Below are 25934 nucleotides of genomic sequence, written 5' to 3' on the forward strand. Positions count from 1 at the left end.
TCCTCATGAGTGCTAAGAGGAATCCGTTAAACTTCGGTTACACGATAAATCAGTTTAATCTAAAGGCCATAAATTCAACTAAATACGTAGGAATTACAATTACAAACAACTTAAATTGGAAGTAACACACAGAAAATGTTGCGGGGAAGGCTAGCCAAGAGTGCGTTTTATTGGCAGAACACTTAGAAAATGTAACAGACCTACTAAGGAGACTGCCTATACTACGCTTGTCCGTCCTCTTTTAGAATACTGCTGCGCGGTGTGGGATGCTTACCAGATAGGACTGACAGAGTACATCGAGGAAGTTCAAAGAAGGGCAGCACGTTTTGTATCATCGCGAAATATGGGAGAGAGTGTCACCGAAATGAGACAGGATTTGGGCTGGACATCATTAAAAGAAAGGCGTTTTTCGCTGCGACACAATGTTCTCACGAAATTCCAGTCACCAGCTATCTCCTCCGAATGCGAAAATGTTTTGTTGACACCGACCTACATGGGGGGAAACGATCACCACGATAAAATAAGGGAAAGCAGAGCTCGTACGAAAAGATATAGTTGTTCATTCTTTCCACGCGCTGTACGAGACAGGAATAGTAGAGAGTCGTGAAGGTGGTTCGATGAACCCTCTGCCAGGCACTTAAATGTGATTTGCAGAGCATCCATGTAGATGTAGATGTAGATGACGCGCGTGTCAAAACATCGAAAAGAGAAGCGACCGATGAATTGCAGCGTGGCATGAACTACTCTGACAAACGATTTGACAATGAAGAGACCTTGTACAAAGCTTTCAAAGCACTTTCATTAATTGGGAAACAGTGCTTAGTCTTAGAATTCGTAGAAGTGACGTCTCTATATGAACTTCGTGTAGGCGAGGATCTGATGTTCGAAGAATGTGTACAACTGAACACATTTATTAAGGATGAAGTGCAGAATTTTTTAAGGTGAAGTCGCATGATAAGTGTATGAAATTTTTTCGACGTTATAAAAACAGTGAAAACTTGTACGAAGTTGCCTGTTTCGTGTTTTTTATACCTCATTCCATTGCTGCTCTAGATCGAATTTTCAGGCTGATGAGGAACACTTAGCGAGCTAAGAGAAACCCTTTGCCAACACCTCCATTGCAAATTGAATTAATGGTGAACACGATTCAGTCAGTTACGTTCCTGAAGTTTCCTTGTTTTATCGGCGGGGAAGAGGGGAAGATCCTACTAGGAAGGTTAAAAAGCGAGCAAATATATCAATAAGGCAAAATGCAGTGTTTTGTTTTATTGTATTTTGAATTTTTGCCTAAGTTCGTTTTGTCTAGGGTTCGTAAAAAAATCCCGATTTAGTTCAGAAAGAACCTGGCGTCGATGGTCGCGGGTACTGATGGGAACAGCCGAATATAAACATTCGACTCAGTCAGTTGTTGGGAAGGAATCCCATCACTCGGCTGTACGTTTACTTATCGGTTGAACTATCCATTCATTTCTTGGATTGTAACCGACCTGTGTCAACAACCGACGAGTTTAAATTTAATAGAATGGCTATGCCTCCGCCATGTTTGTGGCAAACTGAATACCTGTCAGGCATTTTATGTGTAATCAAGGGCGTCGCTGCTGTGTCACCGCTCGGAATTGACTTCGACTAACTTCGAATTCTTCATGCCAGCTTGAATTTTTCTCAAAAAACAGTACACTTGCGATTTGTATGTACAATGACAGCAACAAGGAAAGTTGTAGTCGAATTAAGGATAAACTTTTCGATGTATTGTGTTGTTGTATAAGTTCGTAGCCTTTTTTCCGAAAGTTTAATAAACACAACGCATACATAGTCATCAATAATACATTCTCTTTGACTATTTACAAGTCTTCCAACACTGGGCAGACGAGAAGAACCCGTTTGACCTAGTTCGGACTGCATTTTCATCTGGAAAGCAAGTCCCTTTAAGTTTCTTCGAAAGAGATGGGAAAATGTGGAAATATATTAACTGAGAAATCCGAACAAATATGTAAGTGGGAACGCCTCTGTGGGTGAAAACATTGAATAAACTTGATACAACAGTCAAGGACTTGTGTCAATTGATTGTCGCACGGTATGCGAAACCACTGAAATCCAGAGAGTGGGTGACGAACATCCACACAGCCGACGTGGCTGCAGAGACTGGTCACTCTCGACTGAAAAAACCGATTGGCCAACCGGTTATCAGAAAACATCCGGTTGTCCCGTCTCTAACCGTAAGTACTGTACAACAGTACAGCTTAGTCGGCAGAGCGAAGGTAAAAACTGCGGGTTCTAAACCCAGCTCTAACATTCCAGCCTGCTTTAAATGGGAGGACACTCCGTTGCAGAGTGAATGGTTCATTATGCACAATAAAAACGTACAGCAAGTAAGAAAATGCGAGAAAAATTAGTTGTGTGGTGGAACGGCGCCTATTCTCGGGCCCTGGGCCACCTGGACTGGGAAGAACCGCCGCCTCGCTAGCGACTACTCCGGGCCTCGGCTCCCTGGCTGAGACTTTGCTGCGCAGTTCGCTCTCATAGCACGTCGCGTCTTACTGTCTCGATCGGCCTCGGCCGCGTTTCGTGCGGCGTCGCGAGGTGAGCAGCGGCCCTGTCTTCAGGCGGCTGTCGAGCACGGAGAACCCCCTCACACCCCCGGGTCAATGCTCGGGGACGTCGCCGCAGTCGTTCTGGAGCTCACAGAACGATCGAAACTGCGTGCACAGCCGCAGTTTTCTCCCACACAACGGCTCCCCAGTCGCTTGGGTTACAGGAACGCGCCACCGCTCCCAGCCGGGAGTCGCCTCTCTGGAAGCGCACGACCTCCGACGTCGCACGGAACCTACAAGGAGAATGTTCTCAATTGCCACCACACTCATTTTAACCAATTTTAGTGCATTCAGATTACTAAACAGTAAGACATTATCCAGTAAAAATCACGCTGGTGACAGAATTATAATAATACGACGCAAAAAAACATCTATGACCACAGATAATTCTAAAACTGGGACAGCCACAGCTAAAATAGTTATACACTATTGACTGACAATTTGTAGAGTAGACAGTTGTTTAAATAAAGCTGTTAAAACTATAAAATATAAAACTGAATGAAGGGTCCGATACTCCGCTGTAGCAACACTAGCCTGATGACCAGGATGACTCTTACTGAATAAAGACAGACACACCAAACTGTTGGACTCCTCATTCAGTTTTGTATTTAATAGTTTTAACACGTGTGTTTAAGCAACCGTCTGCTGTGTGAATTGCCAATGACCACGTACAGCTATGGCTACACTTGGCAGCGTCGCCGTTATGCCCACTAGATCAGTGGTTTCCACTTTTCCTAACAACGTTAACCCAGACGAGATGGAGTATGGTCCAGTAAGGGCGCCTTCAAGGCCCCACTCACACGAGCCACGGGAGACGCGCAGAGAGCAGCTGCTCCTTCGCCGTCGCTGACTGTCGCGCCTGCCTCGCCGCCGTACTCCGGTTGTGTCATAAAGTCTGCTGACCGGGATGACTCTCTTTTACTTATGTTACTGAATAAGAAAAAAAGGAGTTAATTTAAAAGTAAACACACGGTGCCACTATTTCTCGAAGGAAGAGTAGTTAAAGGTTTACAAAGAAGGCAGGCATCGAGCCAGATGACTGTGCGCCGCTTAATTACAAAAACTTGCTCTAGATACTGTTCCTGGGTTGTGTGATTCGCACCACAGATTGAGGGTCACTGAAGATGGAGCAAATAGAAAATCACCAGATTGACGTGTGTTTCAAGAATTCATTGCTTCTTAAAAAGTTAACTTACAATGAAATTAAATTTCCTCAAAGCAGGCAGTTGCATAAAGGCTCTCATTACTTTCCTCTTGCAATCGTTGTTCATAAGTTTCTGCGTTAATGCAGATACAATTTCTTTTTAGAGAGTTTTCGGGTAGTCTCTGTGGGGCTAGAAGATACACTTAGGTGACAAAAGTCACGGGACAGCGACATGTACGTATACAGACAGGGCCGTTTCCACAGCCCGTGCTTCCGAAAGCCAACGTTCAGCGTGCTGCTGAACGCTCAGGAACCCCGCGAGTTGCGCACACGGCACGTCGGCCTCCACGTGGTGTACGCGATCGCAGCGAACTGTTTACGAAATGGATGCGCGTAAAATTCCTACATTAGGTCCACGAGACGCACATTTCCTCCATTGTCCACACGCTAGTCATCTTGCTGTGTCTGTCGTATACACAAAAAATTCAATATCCATGGACATGTTTTAAGGCAGAAAGGAAGGTACCACGTCCAGTCAATAAAGGACATCGCCTTGTAAAATTTCCATTATAAACAGTGCGATACGAATTTACAATAGTTCTCCACATAAGATAAAAATTCTTTCATTATTCTCACTTTTAGGAAAACCCTAAGGTGACTTTCAGTTGGTCACTGTAGCTACTCAGAAGCCAACCGAACAAACTCACTACTCGAAAAGAGCGCACTTATATTTATAAAACAGCGATTGTATACATTCATAAGAAAGTGTCAGAACCTATCAAAAACGTGAAGGTTAGAACAAAAATATCTGGATGTAGTGGCACGTGAACCATCAACACATAATACTTGTCGATACGAAGTTGTGGCGCTCCTCAAGCCGACATGTAGACCACGATTCTTGCTTGGATGACCGTCTCGCATCTTACCATCTCCTGCAAGCTTTAATCGTAGGTATACTGCTAACTGAAATTTAATTATAACAATTTGTACCAATGACGATATCCTTCTGATGGATCCTCAACATGCCGTTCCCTTGAAATGGCGTCCTCTCGTAATAAGCAAGTTATAATAACTCTTTCACCACGGATACTACGTTTTTCGTCATTTTATTACAACGAATCGTACAATCAACTACGGGTCTGCGACTGATCCTCAATTTGCTCGTGCTCAGAAACGGCACATATAGCCCATATATTGGCTTCAGCTGGAGGGCCGCGCGGTTAGAGGCTCCACGTCACGGACTGCGCGGACCGTCCAGCCGAAGGTTCGAGTCCTCCCTCGGCCATGGCCATGGGTGTGTGTGTGTTGTTCTTAGCATAGGTTAGTTTAAGTTGGTTTAATTAGTGTGTAGGCCTAGGGACCGATGACCTCTGCACTTTGGTCCCTTAAGAACTCACACACATTTGAACATTTTTCAACTAGAGGCCAATATGGCGCCTCACATCTCTGTACTGAAGGGAGATGCTGGCCGATGTGGCCGAGCGGTTCTACGCACTACAGTCTGAAACCATCAGTTTCGAATCCTGCCTCAGGCATGGATGTGTGTGATGTCCTTAGGTTAGTTAGGTTTAAGTAGTTCTAAGTTAAAGGGGACTGATAACCTCAGAAGTTAAGTCCCATTGTGCTCAGAGCCATTTGAATTTGAAGTGAGATGGCGTGCGTGTCACGTAGGTGACGCTCTGCCGTCAACGTTCAAACGCGCCTTCAGAGTATCTGACACGCTAGATATTCCTCCGCATTTTCGGAAAGACTCCCCTACTTCCACGCAATGACGCTGGAAACTCGGCACGCTCAACGTTCGGATGCAAGGTCCACGTGCCGACGGCTTTAGGGAAGATTACGTGGCCATCTGCGGTGGCAAAGTTTTAGTGGCGGCAAAAATCACTTTCAAATGAAAATGTGAAAAAAACTGAGCAAATGAGGAGGAAAACTGAAGAAGAGGAAAAATCAAAACACCGAGTTGTTTTCAAAAGCATACGGACCAGTTACTTAATGAGCCTTTTTAGTTACTTTGACGAAAGTGTACCTCTAATCTAACGCAGTCGCTACTGCGTTCGAAACGGAAACAAACCATGACCCTGATTTCCATTGCTCTGCCGTTGGACGTTAGTGGTGGCGGTTGATCAGGGTGTGTGTGGAGGGGGTGGGGGTGGAGGGGGGGGGGAAGGGGGAAGCGCAGGACAACGGGCCGACGGATGGTAGTAGGAACGAGGGGGCGTTATTTTTCAGTTCTCGCCTTGGGCAGCAAACCAGCTATACTTTGTTCATTATAATAATAAACCTATTCTAAACATTACGGCATGTCTTCTTCCGCGTTTTCTTGAATCTCATTGGATTTCGTTTCACGTGGAGCGGAAGGCAGCTGTGAGAGCAGTACAGTCAAGTACGATAGTAAGGATACGTTTTATGCTGTGTTACACGCATATAGACTGAGCAATAATGCGGGACAAGGGCTTTACCGGCGCATTAAACTTGGACAGCACTGGCCAGCCAGTGGTCCAACTAACCTGCAAGGTTGCGAGCAGTTGCGGTTTAGACATGAAAGAGACGAGCAAAGAAACAATATAGACTAGAATGTCATTTAATTTTTACAGAGAATGAAATAATATTGGGCGAAACTGCAGCACTGCCACGCGCTTCTTAGGTGACCAGACGGAAAGTATAACATGCTCTCGTTCTCACCCGGCAGTATTCTAATTACAAACAAGAGTGATGAAAATTTCTAACTTAAACACAGGGTAATTTTTCTGGAAGAGCTGTGTGTGACGCAAAGGCATACTGCAGGGAGTTCACCGTACTGTCGAATGCTGAAGCCATTGAAAGTATTAATATTACTGCCAGCCGTCTGGCAATCTTTTAGCACCTTCGTTATCCGAATCCGAGAAATACGTTTCTGTTCTGGAAGTGTCATCTGCTGCGTTGATAACGAGCCTATCAGCAACAGAATGCACCTTCTTTTATAATGAGCCGTTCTATATCCTCTAGTGTTCGGCAGTGACGTGTGAAAGAGCTGCGTGCGTTAGTTCCAGTACGTCTGGCAGCTCAACAGTCTTGTTACTTCTCGGGCAAAATCCCGTGACTTGCTCCCAGATCAGTTCTGTCGGGTTCATATTGTAATGATACGGTGGCAAATGTAGAAACGCGGCATTTGTATGGTGTGCTCGATGCTGTGAGAATGATTGTTTTTCATGTTTCTACGACATTTATCTACATCCGTGGTATAAAACGATGGACATAGTCCAAATAAAGAGCATTTGGTTTTTGCCTTAAAAAATTAAATTGTTACATTTTATTAATTTCAGCAACTTTCATTAACAGTCTTTCATAAAATATCGATAATTAAGAATTTCTGTTTGAAATGAAAATATGAATTGCACGTGCAATACGTAATTCGAAACAAGAAAACTTGTATTATTCATAAAAAATGATGATGAATTTTACAATTACGAGATGTAGGTATTTCAAACCAAACGAGAAAAAAAGGACGTTGGCCGAATTTGAATCAGAGAACAATGAACTACAGAATGCTACCATGCTACCATCACTCTAGAACGGTACCATTTCCGCTATACGGCCAACCTGGTCTCAGCTGTGACTACTACAATCCCTCGAAAAACTTTATAGCCTATAATCTCTGTAAATTTAAGAAAAACATTAAGAAAAGCCTATTTCACGTGACTTTTTAACCGTGTTCCACACGCGTGTGTCACTACGTAACAGGAAGCAGCCTCAGCCATTTTGATACTGGGCATTGACAACGCGACAATCAGCACAACAGTGCAGAGGCTTTACACGATTTTTTAAATAAATACATAACTTAAAAGTGATTAAGAAAAACTTTTATGGCTGTTAATACAGTTGAATATATCAAAGTTTCATTTAACGTAACTTAGTAATAACACACCGAGGCGCCAAAGAAACTGGTATATGCATGCATATTCAAATACAGAGATATGTAAACAGGAAGAATACGGCGCTGCGGTTGGTAACGCCTATACAGGGTGGTCCATTGATCGTGACCGGGTCAAATATCTCACGAAATAAGCGTCAAACGAAAAAACTACCAAGAACGAAACTTGTCTAGCTTGAAGGGGAAACCAGATGGCGCTATGGTTGGCCCGCTAGATAGCGCTGCCGTAGGTCAAACGGATATCAACTGCGTTTTTTTAAATAGGAACCCCCGTTTTTTATTACATTTTCGTGTAGTACATAAGAAATATGAATGTTTTAGTTGGGCCACTTTTTTCGCTTTGTGATAGATGGCGCTGTAATAGTCACAAATATGTGGCTCACAATTTTAGACGATCACTTGGTAACAGGTAGGTTTTTTAAATTAAAATACAGAACGTAGGTACGTTTGAACATTTTACTTAGGTTGTTCCAATGTGATACATGTACCTTTGTGAACTTATCATTTCTGAGAACGCATGCCGTTACAGCGTGATTACCTGTATATACCACATTAATGCAATAAATGCTCAAAATGATGTCCGCCAACCTCAATGCATTTGGCAATACGTGTAACGGCATTCCTCTCAACAGCGAGTAGTTCGCCTTCCGTAATGTTCGGACATGCATTGACAATGCGCTGACGCATGTTGTCAGGCGTTGTCGGTGGATCACGATAGCAAATATCCTTGAACTTTCCCCACAGAAACAGATCCGGGGACGTCATATCCGGTGGACGTTAGGGCCATGGTATGGTGCTTCGACGACCAATCCACCTCTTATGAAATATGCTATTCAATACCGCTTCAACCGCACGCGAGCTATGTCCCGGACATCCATCGTGTTGGAAGTACATCGTCATTGTGTCATGCAGTGAAACATCTTGTAGTAACATCGGTAGAACATTACGTAGGAAATCAGCATACATTGCACCATTTAGATTGCCATCGATGAAATGGGGGCCAATTATCCTTCTTCCCATAATGCCGCACCATACATTAACCCGCCAAGGTCGCTTATGTTCCACTTGTCGCTGCCCTCGTGGATTTCCCGTTGCCCAATAGTGCATATTATGCCGGTTTACGTTACCGCTGTTGGTGAATGACGCTTCCTCGCTAAATAGAACGCGTGCAAAAAATCTGTCATTGTCCCGTAATTTCTCTTGTGGCCAGTGGCAGAACTGTACACGACGTGCAAAGTCGTCGCCATGCTATTCCTGGTGCATAGAAATATGGTACGGATGCAACCGATGTTGATGTAGCATTCTCAACACCAACGTTTTTGAGATTCCCGATTCTCGCGCAGTTTGTCTGCTACTGTTGTGCGGATTAGGCATGACAGCAGCTTAAACACATACTTGGGCATCAACATTTGTTGCATGTCGTGGTTGACGTTTCGCATATGGCTGAACACTTCCCATTTCCTTAAATGACGTAACTATCCGGCGAACGGTCCGGACACTTGGATGATATCGTCCAGGATACCGGGCAGCATACATAGCACACGCCCGTTGGGAATTTTGATCACAATAGCCATACATCAACACGATATCGACCTTTTCCGCAATTGGTAAATGGTCCATTTTAACACGGGTAATGTATCACGGAGCAAATACCGTCCACACTGGTGGAATGTTACGTGATACCACCTACTAATACGTTTGTGGCTATTACAGCGCCATCTATCACAAAGCGAAAAACGTGGTCCAACTAAAACATTCATATTTCTTTACGTACTACACGAATATGTTATAAAAAATGGGGATTCCTATTAAAAAAAACCGCAGTTGATATCCGTTTGACCTACAGCGCCATCTAGCGGGCCAACCATTGCGCCATGTGGTTTCCCCCTTCTAGCTAGACGAGTTTCGTTCTTTGCAGTTTTTTCGTTTGATACTTATTTCGTGAGATATTTGGCCCGGTCCTATCAATGGACCACCCTGTATAAGTCAAGAAGTGTCAGGTGCAGTTGTAAGATCGGGTACGGCTGCTGCAATGGCAGGTTATCAAGATTGAAATGAGTTTGAAGTTGGCGTTGTAGTCGGCGCACGAGCGATGGGACGCAGCATCTCCGACTTAGCGATGAAGTGGGGATTTTCGCGGACCATCATTTCACGAGTGTGTCGTGTATATCAGGGATCAGGTAAAACATCAAATCTCCGACATCACTGCTGTCGGAAAAAGATCCTGCAAGAACGGGACCAACGACGACTGAACAGAATCGTTCAAAGTGACACAACCGCAACCCTTCAGCAAATTACAGCAAATTTCAGTGGTGTGCCGTCAAAAAGTGCAAGCGTGCGAACCGTTCAAGGAAACATGATCGATATGATCTCTCGGAGCGGAAGTCCCACTCGTGTACCCTTGATGACTCCACGACACAACGCTTTACCTCGTCTGGACCTGTCAACAACGACATTGGACTGTTGATGGCTGGAACGATGTTGCCTGGTTGTACGAGTCTCGTTTCAAATTGTATCGAGCGGATGACGTTTACGGGTATGGAAACAACTTCATGAATCCATGGACCCTGCATGGCAGCGTGGGACTGTTCAAGCTGGTGGAGGCTCTGTAATGGTGTGGGGCATGGGGATGTGGAGTGATGTGGGACTCCTGGCACTTCTAGATACGACTGTGACAGGCGACACGTAGGTAAATATCCTGTGTGATCACCCGCATCCATTCGTGTCCATTGTGCATTGGGCAATTCCAGCAGGGCAATGCGACACGCCACACGTACAGAATTGGTACAGAGTGGCTCCAGGAACCGTCTTCTGAGTTTAAACACTTCCGCTGGCCACCAGAGTCCCCAGACATGAACATTATTTAGCATATCTGGGATGCCTTGCAACGTGCTGTTCGGAAGAGATCTCCACCTCCTCTTACACTCTTACGGATTTATGGACAGCCCTACGGGATTCATGGCGTCAATTCCCTCCAGCACTACTTCAGACTTAGTCGAGTCCATGCCCAGTCGTGTTGCGGCACCTCTGCGTGATCGCGATGTTAGGCAGGTGTACCAGTTTCTTTGGCTATTCATTGTATATCTAATACATAAGTAGGTCGTACTTCCAAGAGCGTAACAACACCACTATACGTGTGCTACGGCCCTGACCAAGCATCGCGTGTGTGTTTTTTTTACATCATGTTTGTTCTTATATGAACGGAGTATAGCAACGACCTTGTGTACAGATGGCTGTAGTACTGCGTACACAAGGTATAAAGAGGAACTGCGTTGGTGGAGAGTCATTTGTTCTCAAGCGATTCATGTGAAAGGGTTCCGACGTGATTGTAGCCGCACGAGGGGAACTAACAGAATCTGAACGCGGAATGCTAATTGGACCTAGAAGTGTCGGACATCGCATTTCGCAAAACGTTACGGAATTCAGTGTTCCGAGATCCACAGTGTGGAGAGTGTGCCGGGAGTGGCGCATTCCAAGCAGTGCCGCTCACCACGGACAACGCAGTGACCGGCGGGCTGCAGTTGACGAGCGAGAGAAGCCGCGTTTGCGTAGAGGTGTCAGAATTAACAGGCAAGCAATACTGCGTTAAATAAACGCAGAAATCAATGTGGAACTTACGACGAACGGGTCCTTCAGGACACTGCGGCGAAATTTAGCGTTAATGGGCTGTGGCAGCAGACGACCGACTTGAAAAGTTTTGCAAACAGCATGGCACCGTTTGCAGCGCCTCTCCTGGGCTTGTGGCCGTATCGGTTGGACTGTAGACGACTCGAAAAACGTGATCTGGTCGGACGAATCCCGATTTCAGTTGGTATGAGCTGACGGTAGAGAGTATAGTGGAAAACCAAAGAAGCAGTGACCCAAGTTGTGAACAAGCCACTGCGCAAGGTGGTGGTGGCCCCACAATGGTGTGCCTGTGTTTACATGTGATGGATTGAGTCCTCTGGTCCGATTGAAACGATCATCGAATGGAAACGGTTATGTTCGTCTACCTGGAGGCCACTTGCAGCCATTCCTGGACTTAATGTTCCCAAACGACGATGGAATTTTTAAAGATGAAAATGCGTCATGTCAGTAGGCCACAGGTGTTCCCTATTGGTTTGAAGATCATTGTGGACAGTTCCAGCGAATGATTTGGCCATCCTTATCATCCGACACGAATCCTGTCGAACATTTATGAGACATAATCGAGAGGCTACATTTTACACTGAATCCTGCACTGGCAACACTTTCGCATCTATGGACGCCTATAGAGGCAGCACGGCTCAATATATCTGCTCGGGATCTGCAGAGAGTTGCAGAGTTCGCGTTACGTCGAGTTGCTGGACTATGCCAGGCAAAACGACGTCCGACGCGACGTTAGAAGGTATGCCTCCACTTTTGTCACATCAGTGTATTTTGAATGTACTTTTGGTATTCTCGCTAAAAAGTGTAGAACTTTTGATCGGCCTTTGTATATACAGTCTTAGACATAAAAACTGACCGCCGGCCGGCCGCCACAGAGACTAAGTCCGAGTAGTTCACTTAAGGTGGCCAATAAAACTGACCGCCCCTGACAACTCGAAGTCCGGCCATCTGCACACTCTGGCAACACTGTAAGATGCGGAAGTGTCAGGAGGAAGTGTTGACTACTTCCGAGATGATCTGGATTGAGTGAGCCTGTGGTCTTGCGGTAATCGCCGTGCATTCTAAACTTGTAGCCGCATGTTCGCGTCCAACTGTTTTTTTTTTTCTTTTTTTTCACATTTCGGTCTAAGGTTATGAGTCTGATTGAACATCGAAGATAATTCGCTTAACATTCTACACACCAGCAATAACAAGTACTTCCAGAAACAATTCCGCACGACAGCTCGTGGCTGCGTCGCGATCATAACAGCTTAAGCTCGAGCGTTTCCTCGTGCTGCAGCGGCTACCGGCCACCGGCCAGACGTCACCCACCGCCTGAAATCCGGCGCCGCTCATGTGTAGGCGGCGCCACACTGTCAGTGTTATGTATCAATGCCATTTTCGAATTTAGTTTTAGTTATTATCTTGCAGTTAAGCATTGGATTTTGCATACTTGAAAATCATGAACTACAGTTAAGCATTGCAAAATTGAATCGGAAGTGGAAAAGGTGTAACATCTGCAACACGACATTTAATTTGGTATAACAGAGGGGTGAATGTAGAGGAGGCAGCTAGAAAGACTTGAACTGTGTTTGTAACGAGCGCTTTTGGTAAAAATACGCCAGAAAAAGATATTCTTGTTTCAACAAAGATCGTTCTGGCATGAATGATTTTCCACACTAAGGAAGTCTCGACTACTGATATATGTGACAGATTACCATTTTACCATCATGTGACATTTGCATTCAACAGGCTAAGTTCAGAAGACTGGTATAAGAGTATTGCATTCTCTAATTCGAAACAACGAAATCAACGCAGTGGCTATTATTGAACGTCATCAGGTCGCTCATTGAGCATTCCTATGCAGTACTGTTACTCGTGACGTGTTATGATGCCTTTATCGTTAACTTCCTAAGAAGAAATGAAAGGCTGAGCCTCACCAAAATACGTAGACTAGAGTAAAGAGTAGTGTGAACATAACATTTTACATTTGATAGCTCCAAAAGTGTGTTTTGGACTACGAATTCTGCCCAAAGGGGTGTGTGCAACACAGCTGGAATTTGTTGTCAACAATTGAGACACCTTTCGGTCGCAAAGGAAAAAATTCGAGCAACAAAACTACATCAACCTGTGCTAAAAAATGGTTCAAATGGCTCTGAGCACAATGGGACGTAACATCTATGGTCATTAGTGCCCTAGAACTTAGAACTACTTAAACCTAACTAACCTAAGGACATCACACAACACTCAGTTATCACGAGGCAGAGAAAATACCTGACCCCGCCGGGCAACCTGTGCTACTGCATGATAACTCACTCTGTTGATTTGAGAAACAAAACTATCCAGGAGTTTAATAGGAAAGTCGTCTCTCGGGCACTTGTATTGATAGGGAAGTCCTCTCTCAAGCACTTGTCCCTTTCGTCAAATATTCTTAAAATTTACTTTTCCTGCTCTTGATCGATCAACCGTCAAGGAAATTCATTTCTAGACGAAAATACTCTTAAAACTACACTGGTTTAAGGACATCGTTAGAACCAGTGGGTTTCTACAGGCGTAGAATTGGCAAACAACTTTAGCATTGTCAGATTGTTTTAGACATCGTGAAAGAAGATTCAGATTCTGATTATTTTCTTTTTGATGATTACTGTTGCGATTAGTAAACTAATGGAAAATGCAATTAAAATATTCGCTGTACTAATACAAATTAAATTCAGCTTACTACAGAAACTTCACGACGGCAGTGTATCTTAATAAAGTATTAAGTGTCTGTAAGACAATTCAGCCTATTTTAACACGAATTAGTAGGATATTACCGACTTTTGACTTCGAAAAGATCTGTATTTACTTCATTTCCTGTATCATTCGCAAGTATTATGAAAATGTGGCATTTCATACATAAAATTATGTATTCACAACAACAAAAAATATGTCGGCAGAAAACAGAAGTGGCATTATGAAATTGGCAGTACCATAAGGTTTTTGCTCTGACACTAAGCGTTACTATAAGTAGCAAGACGAATTTTGCTCGAGCGTTATCTTACGATTCTCTTATTGAGTTTGTATCTGCCTGCTTGTAGCTCAGCTACAAAGAATTAAAAATCTGGCTTTCAGCGTGTCTCGAAAGGCGAACAACAGCAGCTTGCACCTCGTAGCCAAGCATGTTACCTGGGAACTGGTTTTTTCCTAAAGTGGGAAGACTTCCTTTTGTGGTTAAATTGTTGGCAAATGTCAGTCAGACGTGTGCCGTTGGTCTAACGTTTCGGTATGTTGAATTTCTACCAATGATTTTTCTACAGGTTTTCTCTGTTCCAAATAGAGAGCTGAAGTCTCCCATTAGTATTTTCACGTCATCTTGGTGAACTTTGCTCATAGTGTTTTCGAGTGTGTTCCAGAATTTTTCAACAATTTTGGTGTTTTTCATATTTTCGATGTTGGCGGGGGCATGTGCATTGATGAGTGTGTATTTTTTACTGGGTCTCTGAATGAGCATAGTCATAAGTCGATTGTTGATGGGTGTGATTTCTTTGGCAGAGTTGATCATAGATCTGTGTTCGAGAAAATCGATGCCAAAGTTTGGTACGCCTTTCGCTACCTTTTGTTGTATTTTGCTCTTGAAGATGCAATGGTTTCCGTAATGCAAGCTTTCACTGTCAGTTAGTCGTGGTTCGTGAAGAGCAGGGACGAGAATTTTCTATTGGTCGATTTTTTTTGGTGAGATTATTTAGTTTTCGTGCTTGGATCAACGTATCGATGTTTAGTTTTCAAATGCATGTTTTCTGCTTGTAGGGAAATTTACCAGAGATCTTCGATATTCTCTGCCGTGCTGACCTGGACTCCCCAGAATCCGAAAATCCAACTGCCGCCTGTCGACAGCCGGGTTGTGTACCACCTGGGGTAAAGCTGACGTTGCTTGCACAATTCATGTTTGATTGTGTTTCGTTGGTTTGGCCTGCGTGATTCCAGGAGCGGACAGGACCAGAGGGTGTTGAAGCCTTTGGAAACAAATATTTTCAGCCGAGCTCATTGAGCCAACAGGCGGTGACCAGAGTAGCGGTGATTTTCACTCAGACGTGCGTGGCTCTGAGCACTATGGGACTTAACTGCTGAGGTCATCAGTCCCCTTGAAAGGGTACAGTACCACCCGACATTGAAAATAGGTACAACATACTTCATTATTTTTGTCAGAACAACACATTTTTTTTGTAAAATAACTCAATTTCAATTAATACAGTGAAGCCGGATACCAGTGTGGGAAAGAATGACAATTTATTTATTTAATTGATCACATGTGCACTCCCACAAAGTAAATCCCTACATCCAGTTTGGTGAGATCTGTGAAATGAATGAATGTATGGCCGTCTGCTAACCGCAGATAGTGAATGTGAATATATGATCATCTTTGAGTCGATCCTTTGGCCACCTTTGGTGGGACCAAAGAGATGAAAGTTACCAGAGCTTTGAGCGTCTGAAATGTGGCTGACCAATACGATAGCAAGGTGCTTCCCCCACCTCGACACAGGTGCGAGAGGACCTAGAGAACGGCCATGTTTCGACACTCTGCCGCTGGATCTTGTGCTGTTAAGACTTCCTTTAGTTGTGCTTCGTAATGATGAAAGAGTGGAGACATGGTATGCATGTGGAATATTTAAGAGTAGTTTGAAATAATAATTTCTCTATTTCAGGAACTTTTGTGGGGAGAATTAAATGTCAGGCAGGTAATATTAATGGGATTGTAGGAATCTTCAGAAGTGACCAACGGTCACAATGAAACCACGTGTAGCAATAAGTTGAAATACTTCCGAGTGCTTAAGTTAAGCTGAATTACTAGCGTGTGTACAATAAGTTGAAATATTTAAGAAATAGCGTGTGTACCATAAGTTGAAATATTTAAGAAATGGCGTGTGCAGGACTTGAAATTAGAGACGAGTACTTCCACGTGGTGAGTACTGTGTGAGTCTCAAACTGTGTATGAGACAAAAGATAAAGAGAAGTACTCGTCCATGGTATCAGTTGAGGACTCGCGTGTGTGCTTAATATTAAACTGCATGATATGATTCCGTGTGACGCTAGATTTAAACTCTGAGAGAGAATCAAGGTGAGTCGGCCGTCTATCCAGCAACGCCACTTGGCTTGCATTGCACAGGAAGACGTGCATTTATCTCCAGAGTTCACGGTAGGAAAGTAGAATTACAAAGTGGGGCAGTGTCGTGTGAAACTGGGATAAATATTGATTGAAGTGGGAAAGCTGATAGTGATAATGTTGTAACCATTCTTTGTGTAGTATTTCATATTGTTGTGTGGTGTATGTCATGTAATTTGGGTATGTGTGGTTCGCATGGGGGAGTAGCAAGGTAGTTTCAAAAGATTTGTGGGTTATGCTTGTTCCTTCTGTATCGCTCGATCTGGAGGAAAGTTTCGTGATGATGATTGTGAGAGTCGAAGTGTGAGGTATAATAAAAGATCCACCATCCTACCCAGAAAGTGCACTGTAGCGTTAAAAGTAATTAAGAGACCATAATATAGAGATTCACTAATGTAAAGCCATGCCCACTGGGCGGAATTTCTCATGTGATATTGTTGTAGGTTGTAGAATTTGTGTGTTTAGGAATAAATCAGATAGTGAAAAGAAAGAGATTGGTTGCCTTTTTCATTGAATTGTATGTTGTCATAATGTCCCGAATTTATAATGTGTGCACCATTCGTATTCAGTGGGATGGCCACGTGTTAATAAAAGCCGTTAAATAAAAGACAAAAAGTAAATGTGGTATTGCCAGTGCGTAGTGTACAGTCAGAGTTCTATAAATCACTGATAGTCAGATGCGTGTTTCTGTTGCGTATTATTCATACAGGAGAGTAATTTGTAATAAATAGTAAGATACGAGAATTCATGTTACTCGATAAATTAAGGAAGAATCTACTCGCTTGGCAAACCACTCATCTTGCAGGCCTGACTGCTTGATGCAACAGTATGAGCAAGGCAAGTGGGTGCCTCTCACCCTAGAACTTAGAACTACTTAAACCTAACTAACCTAAGACGTGCGTGGATTTTGGGTACAACGGATTGAGTAGCCGTTCAGGATTGTGTTAGTATATGGTTCACCCATATGGGGGAGGGTTTCCCCTATCGGCTCCACGGGATTTTTATTGTTATTATTATTATTGTTATTATTGTCATCAGCAAATCCGATATGGTGCATCTTCCCACCACTGAAATAGATGTGCATTGTCCGATTCAGTATTTCCATCACATAAATATGGCTTATAATTACGTTACATTGCTGCTAGTAGACATATTTCTCACTTTTTCTTAGGCAGTTGCTACCTGTTACTCCATCATAGGAATTTATGTGCGCAGCATTGTTGCAATACAGACGTTCAAATTATCCGATTACTGTAATTTCATTTCGATACCAGATCGTTCTAATCGGATTCAGCCAGTCAGGCTTAATGTGGATATCCGAATACGACTCTCATCATTTCATAGACTGGGTGAACCACATTCTTAATCGGACGGTTGAATCTAGATCACTTATTTATCACAGGGCCTAAATTCTTAAACACTGTGGAAAATAATGATACACTGTGCTTATTACTAATGTGTTATTTAAATATAAATATATGAACGAACGAGATAACAGTTTATTTACAGGAGCAGAGCCCCATCCATCATAGCAGAACAGTGCGAGATTGGTTTCAGGGCCAAGAGAGGATAAAGCTGTTGCCGTTTGTTCCGAACATTAACCAGATAGAGAATATGTGGGCAGAGGTAACAAGGTCATTGCCATGTGGACCTACAAATGCAAGCGACCTTTGGACGCATATAGAAAACGTATGGTGGGAAGTAAACCATCACGCTACACTGTCGACGACTTAATGAAATCAATGCCCCTACGCCTTCGAGAAATCTTGTGTAATGATCGTGGGTGGGTTGGTTACTAAAAGTATACTCGTCCACAAAACCCATGTGGACAATTATCCTATAGTCTGTCAAACTTCGCTTTGTCGCAGCTCTTTAGATACAAATCCATTTACTTTCAGTCTCCTCCTTACAATTCTTGCAATGCAAGATAATTGAAAAATCTCATCCACTCGACGCCAACTGAGGAATTGACTGGTGCATGTGTTGTTCAACACACAGTAGTTGTCACCCTCACTGGAATCAATGATTGTTTGTGTGTGTGCGTGTGTGTGTTTTCGTGTTCACGCACAATCTGAATCAATACTATTAACATTAGAGAGACAACCAACAATAAATATTGCATCAGATATGACTGTAAAGTATTTCAATGCGATGGGAAGTTACAAACTGAATTTTTACCCAACCATGACCTGCATATTACGTTAAGTATGATGTATTAACTCCATAGTATCGTTAGCAGAGAGAGTTCGCTCTTGTTGTCGAGACTCGCGACAAGTGCAGCGATTAGCAGTGCCCAATGCCGCCGCGATTTGTTTATGTTGGCTGAGCGCGGACACTGCAGCAGACGCTTCGCCATAAACAGAAAGAAATCACTTTGGCTATGACTGCACGTGAGCGGATATCACTGCCTGCGTGTTCTTATAGTAACCAACGTGAGACCCTACTCACGGGTGTCATGGAGGAATTGCAACGGGTATCATGTCATTAGTCATCAGAATATTAACCAGTGATGAAATGTCCACTCTATTTGAATCCCAAGAAAATAGGAACCTTCTCACAAAGGAATGTGAGGTGATATCAAAATTTATCCAACATACAAAATTAACCGCAGGGCTTTCATGTATGCAGTAGTAGCACACAAGGAAATATTATATCTTGGAAGCGTATATTTCATTTCCTCTTCTCATATCAAGTGAGAAAATAAACACGAAAAACTAAAGTTCCTGAGAAGCATATCAGTCATTTTCTCTTTTCATAACTTTAGTTTTAGTATGAAGTAAAGAAATAAACAATTTATGGTTATGAAGCATAATATGACACCAGATTCTTATCGTAGGCGCTATCGGAAACGCAAAAAGCAGGGAGCTGTCCATTCTTTTGTCCAACAGTTTGTCTCTTTTCATGCATTACTCCCGGTAGGAGATTCTTATTTAAGGACTTGTTATGTTATTGTGCTAATTACGGTATGTAAAAAATGCAACAAAGACGATTTCCCCTAAAGCAGTGGGGATATTTGCAAATGTCTGTATTCATCAATGACTGCCAGCTGCCACAACACCTCACAGAATCCACGCGGCACAGAGCGGGGTGGCGCAGTGGTTAGACACTGGACTCGCATTCGGGAGGACGACGGTTCAATCCCGCGTCCGGCCATCCTGATTTAGGTTTTCCGTGATTTCCCTAAATCGCTTCAGGCAAACGCCGGGATGGTTCCTCTGAAAGGGCACGGCCGACTTCCTTCCCAATCCTTCCCTAATCCGATGAGACCGATGACCACGCTGTCTGGTCTCCTTCCCCAAACCAACCAACCAACCAATCCACGCGGCAGGCAACACAACTGTGCGTGCCCTTCAGACTTCATTTAGTAAGACGTCAGGAGATGGATGGAATCATGAAATTAACGTCACTTTCCGAGTCGTATTCAATCCAGAATGAGGTGTTATGAAGGTAGTTGAGCGTTCTAGCAACTACACTTTTATAATTCCCATATGAGTATTCCGATAGCCAAAAGAACCCGTTAGTGTGAAACTATCGGGAACTGCATTAATATCAAACTGCAAGAACTTGAGACAATACGTGGACTCTTCTCTTCGGTGGGTGACCTATTACTGTTATTATGGATTCTCTCCGTCCTAGGCGTAATGCAAATTGAACTTCAGAGGCGCTTTCCGCTATTCTCGACAAACATCAGCAACTTGTAATCAGTGCGAGTTACAATTGCATGATGATATGGCTCAGGTTGTCAGTAGTTGTGGTGGTGTTATACTGTCAAACTGCTTACAGTAACGTTAATGGTGCCCCCCCCCCCCCCCCCCCAGTTTAGCGCTGACTACCTTCTTAAGTAAAGATAGTGTTGTGGCGTCGTCGCTTCTCTTTATTTGGCCTCGGCTTGAGTAATCCGATTTAACGAACATAATACTCCATTCGCGGGCTGCTAATGATACAGTATGACTACAGAGATCATCGTGCGGGTATACATTAACTCTGCAATGAATTACTGAACAAATATTACCCTCAGCTATGCAGCTGGAATGACTCATTACACAGGTACTCTATGTTGCACTTGGTTAAGGGATCAGTTCGCTGCAATCCTGCTTCTACTGTTCGTAAATACCTGTATACTTCATAAATGGCTGAAATGGCTCTGAGCACTATGGGACTTAACTTATGACGTCATCTGTCCACTAGAACTTAAAACTACTTAAACCTAACTAACCTAATGACATCAGACACATCCATGCCCGAGACAGGATTCGCACCTGCGACCGTTACGGTTGCGCGGTTCCAGACTGTAGCGCCTAGAACCGCTCGGCCACCCCGGCCGGCATACTTGTATACTGACCATTCGTTATTTAACTAAATATGAACTACAATCTGATTCGCATATATATATGGCATGGGTTAGCGCCAGCACAAAGCAATGACTAAGGGTTGGATGCCGTTGAAGTCCCGTTACACTGATAGCAGGACAAATGTTCGCAAATCACCTCTATTGTCTCAAAAAACAATTGGATCTTAAATATCGAAGGACCGACGTCCACACTGTCACAGCGCGTTGAAATACAGCTAAGACGGCAGATGAATATTTGTGACCGACTGGGCTTCGAACCTGGACCTCCTGCTTACTAGACAGACATGCTGATCACTGCACTATAATTTTTTTTAGAGTTTGAGAAGACTTTCTGCACCAGGTAGGCGGAGGCAAAGAGGGCAGGGGGCGAGGATCCAAGGCCTGGCCTCAATGCCTCCCCCATACCTGTCACTGAGCAGCTGCATTATTCACATGTATTCCATGTTTGCACCCATATATACCTTTAAATTGTGGAACAAAATTGAAGTAGTAATTAAGGTAAAATGAATTACAGATTGCCGCCTCCAATGGCGTGCGTTCCTTGTAGAACATAACTTATAACAGTGAAAAGGGTGACGGAAAAATACATAACAAATATTCATTCAGAAATATATTCACAATTTAAGTTATTATGCCATTAACCACAATCCGAGTTGGAGTCTTTCTTCAGTTACAGCTATCCACTGCGCGCCTATTGCACTCTTGTAAGAACCGAGATGCAGTATTTTGGATTTAAAATTTTGTAAATTCGTCTGTAAGAACTTATGAGATCAAGCTGCTTAGGTCATCGGTCCCTAAGCTTACACACTACTTAACCTAACTTAAACTAACTTACGCTATGGGCAACACACACGCCCAATTCGGAGGGAGGACTCGAACCTCCGACGGTGGGCACTGTCGGAATACAGCAGCCAACCTCTATTCAGCACCTGTCTACACACGCGGTACCACCAGCCCCAGCCCCCAGAATTATCAGATGACAGATGGAATCTGTCAGATTTCACTAATTATGATTGCATTATTAACTGTTGATTCACAGGCGCTTTTCTGCCGCTTATTGTAACTGTTATTTGAATGTTAGAGCTGGAAGAATAGAAACATCAAATTTTCGCCATATGGAATGTTCGAATTCACCCTAAGTCTTCACGTTTCGAATGAAGGCATAATATTCGTCAGGAAAGCTGACAACAATAAGCCAGGCCATGCCTGTCTTCCTGTGGATGTGCCAATGACAGTGGTCTCAATAACAATATTGTACAGCAAATATACGTTGCCAACTCAACCACTGGAGAAGCTTCAAAACTGTGACTCGCTTCTGGTAAATACCCTTTCAAGGTTTCGGTGCGATTAAGTCAGTAAAACACAAATCATTGCCGCAGTTATTAATTTATGACATTTAGTTTGCATTCAGTGCATCGATGTATTACAAGTAATTGCACTCTAGCCCCTAAACCTAGTTACAGAAATGCGAATAATATTCATTGACATATAATGAGGATCTTGCGGCCCTTGCCACTCGCAACTTTGAGATGAAGCTACAGTCACTTCCGAGGTCACTCACAGAACACATCAGCTGGTATCCTTCCTGGCACTATATCTGAAACTTGGCAACAGCGCAGAATATGTTTGGCAATTTAGTGACCGACGAGTTACTTCCTTGATGGCACAGAACTATCCTGCTAAATTCACTTGATATTATCGTGTCATTTCAATTTGATACTGAGTGATTTTCGCTTGCGATGTGACATAAGAATATCAGTTAATCCCTTTGAGTCCACGAAAGTGGTTCCACGTGGGAAGTACAACTACTGTCGCCTCTTATGTTGCGGTTTATCTGTCACAGCGCTTACTGGGTGAATAAGTAAGTGGAAGACACCAAGCCTATTCGCTAGCTCCTACGTATTGCCAACTGCCATACCGTGTGGAATACACCGGTTCTCGTCATATCCCCGAAGTTAAGCAACATCGGGCCGGGTTAGAACTTGGATGGGTGACCGCCTGGGAATAGGTGTGCCGCCGCTCCACTGAGGGCCAGGCAGCCGAGGAGGGTTAACGGGCCGCCCCGCCGTCGCCGGCAGACCAACGGACCGACCGCGCGCCGCGCCAGCCACCTGCGGTGTTCGCCGTGCGAGCTGCAGCACTCACTGCCTTTGCGAGTACTGATCTTTAAGTAGAAGGGACAGGAATAAAAGTAACTGTTCCTGGAAGCTATGGCAACAGTAAACTGTGGTGACGCAGTGCAATGCATGTTGGACCGGAATTACGAAAGGGCAATGCATTTGAAATTCGTAACTTGATATTACACTACCGATCATTAAAATCGCTGGCTGGCCGCCTGGCAACACGCGTGCCGCTCGCTATTGTGCGTCCCAGGTAGCCGAGGATTACCGGCCGCCGAGCCGCCGCCGCCCGACATCCTACCGCGCCGCGCCCGCGCCCGCCGCCTGCCGGCTCCCGCGCCGCGCCTGCCGTAGCTGTTTCGCTTCTACCGCACGATCCAACGATTCGGTAAGTCACGATGACGACGTATAACCGCTCGAAGACGACGTTGCAATTGCAATTCGATCGAGAGTACGTGAGTCCGACGGCCTTTGAAATCGGAGAATGGATGTTCGACGAACTGCGTATAGAGGAGGAGGAACTACAGGGGCTGATGCTCGATTTTACATTGTATAGTTTATTCATAAAGATACTAATACGGTGTGAAACCCTTGTGTCCACACATGGTGGAATACGAAAATTTAAGCACAGAGACGGCGCAGTGAGTGATGTGAAGATCTCCTTCGCCGGATACGGTGTGCGTCATTTGAAAGTGTATAATCTTCCATTTGAAGTGCCTTGACCAAGTGGGACGTTACTTGCGTCTTTATGGCGAAGTAATATCTGTTAACCGCGAGTTCTGGGGTGCTGGCCACCGGTACAAGGTGGACTCTGGCGTCAGAGCAGTGACGATGGTGCTGAAAAAACACGTGCCTTCCTTTGTAACGATCGGCGGGCGTAGGGGAGTCGTGCAATACAACGGCCAACCCCAAACGTGCTCAATCTGCAGCTCCACGGAGCACATGAGGGCAACCTGGCCGTGGAGCAGACGTCCGGCGCAATTGCCGCTCACAGAAGCCGCGGATCCACCGCAAGAAAACACCACTGCCAGCTACGCGGGAGCGGTAAACGCGCGACGCTGCCGGTGCTCACGAGGCGGCCACAGCGGAAGCGGCTGCACCGTTAGCCGCCACCACGGGAAGCCCGCCGGCTGCCCCCGCCCCTGCCCTGGTCCTGGCCGGCGCAGGCAGCGTGGGAGAGGAACGCCAGCTGAGCTCCGACGGAGGATCCTAAGTTCACCCAACCTGGATATGATGTGACGTCATTATGACGTATATACGCTTTAGTCGATTAACACACCTATCGACTTTTACGAACGTTCGAGATTCTAAACTGTCGTCAGCTAGTGGTTTGTTTTGACACGTGCGATTCTGAAAACAGCTCAGTGTGGCAGCGTATATGTATTTCGCCAAAATAAAACTAAAAGAGCTGGATATTAATAGAAATACTCCTGAGCGTGGCCTTGAAAACACCACGGACAACACGTTTCGTAAAAAAGTGAAGTCTTCTTATGTCCAGACCAGATTAGATTGTGTGATTGTTGTATTGAATGCTTACGCCGAAAATAATATTTATTTATTATCAACATTTTAGTGTGGTTTCATACGATTGGTCTTGTCAGTACATATTAGATTGTAGCCGCATACTCTTGCTGACTTTTTTTTCTTAATTTATATAGCTGAAAGAGAACTCGTGCAACTTTGTTAGCTAAGTAATTTATATGTCCATCCCAAGATAGTCTTTTATCAACCATAATTCCAAGTAATTTTACACTCGGACCGCCGAGACAGGTACCTTGGTGTCCAGTAATGACTGCTGTGTAGAATAATTCAATTTCGAACTTGAAAAGAAAAATATGAGGCATTGTCGAAGAAAAATCGTCGACCGGAGATGAAATACGAAGGGAAGTGGATTTCTCAATGTAATCTTAACCAAAGGTTAGTGTCTTGAAGCATCTGAAGATTTTGGCTTCTGAGTGCTTCTTCTCACCGAGTACGAATAACCGACGCACTTCAGCTGGGTCAGAAGTACATCAATTTCTGCTTGAGATTCACAATAACCACGCAATTGCCCGTCATCATCGATGCTGAACTCTTTCAGCTTTTCTCTCATTAGTCTCCTGAATGCTGAACACATAATTAGAGACGAGCAAACGAAAAACAACGCACAGGACACAAACACAGTACAATACACGATTTAAACGCAAGGAACGCTAAGCACATTTAAACGAATGGCGCAGAGCACAGCGCTACCCTTTCACAACCTCTCGAAAGTTCACAAAAGTCGAATAGTCGATATACGGTTTCTATCGTTTTCTATGTAGCGTGTATACGTCATGATGACGTCACATCGTATCCAAGTCCGGTGAACTTAGCATCCCCCAGCTCCGACTCAAGAGGGCGAAAGTACAGTGGAGGATGAGGCAGCCCCTCCCCCGCCACCCACCAGCCGAGGATCGCGGAGTTCAGCGCCCCCAGCCAGCCGGCAGCAGCGCCTGCCGACACACCTGCCGCCCAGGCCGGGCCCAGCGCCGACGCCGCCACGACGTACAGCGAGATGCGTGAGCTTGCCATCAAGAAGCAAGTCACCAAACTGGCCCGCATTCTGAAGGAATCAGAAGACGAGCCGACAGAAAACAACGTGGACGTCCCGGCCGCGGGGAAATCCAAAAAGCGCCGGAGCAAGAGGCGAAGTCTCAGCCGTGAAAAAGACGACGTTAAGATGGACGTATCTGAAGCAGAGGAGTCACATACGGCATCCGCGAGCAGACAGGCAACAACCCCCAAAGCAGAGGACGTAGTACTACGGCCAGAAGGGCCACAGCACACGACAGACCCGCCTCCACAAAGCGATTAAATGCATCAGGGCTCAGTATACAATGCAATTACGTGCAACGTGAACCGAATGACCGCCGCGTTAAAATTAGACGCCCTAATTGACTTCCTGCAGCACAAAGCCGCAGACGTGGCTATGTTACAGGAAGTGGTCACGACGGCAATAGAACAGGTACCGGGATACGAAGTCATCTGGAACATCGACGCAGAAACTCGCTGCGGAACTGTCACACTAGTCGGGCACGGCCTCGAATTTGG

The 25934-nt window shown here is 44.5% G+C and overlaps 1 protein-coding gene across 1 annotated transcript in view; it reads left to right on the forward strand.

The window, feature by feature from the left end:
• LOC124712437 (atherin-like) overlaps positions 1–25698 on the forward strand; it is a 54383-nt gene extending 28685 nt beyond the window's left edge. The window contains exons 2-4 of the mRNA XM_047242731.1: positions 22751–22898; positions 23116–23250; positions 25291–25698. Coding sequence (XP_047098687.1) covers positions 22751–22898; positions 23116–23250; positions 25291–25698 — 691 coding nt within the window. The remainder of the gene's footprint in view (positions 1–22750; positions 22899–23115; positions 23251–25290) is intronic.
• Positions 25699–25934: the final 236 nt, after the last annotated feature.

The sequence above is a fragment of the Schistocerca piceifrons genome, chromosome 8, assembly GCF_021461385.2.
Source record: "Schistocerca piceifrons isolate TAMUIC-IGC-003096 chromosome 8, iqSchPice1.1, whole genome shotgun sequence".
NCBI lineage: Eukaryota > Metazoa > Arthropoda > Insecta > Orthoptera > Acrididae > Schistocerca > Schistocerca piceifrons.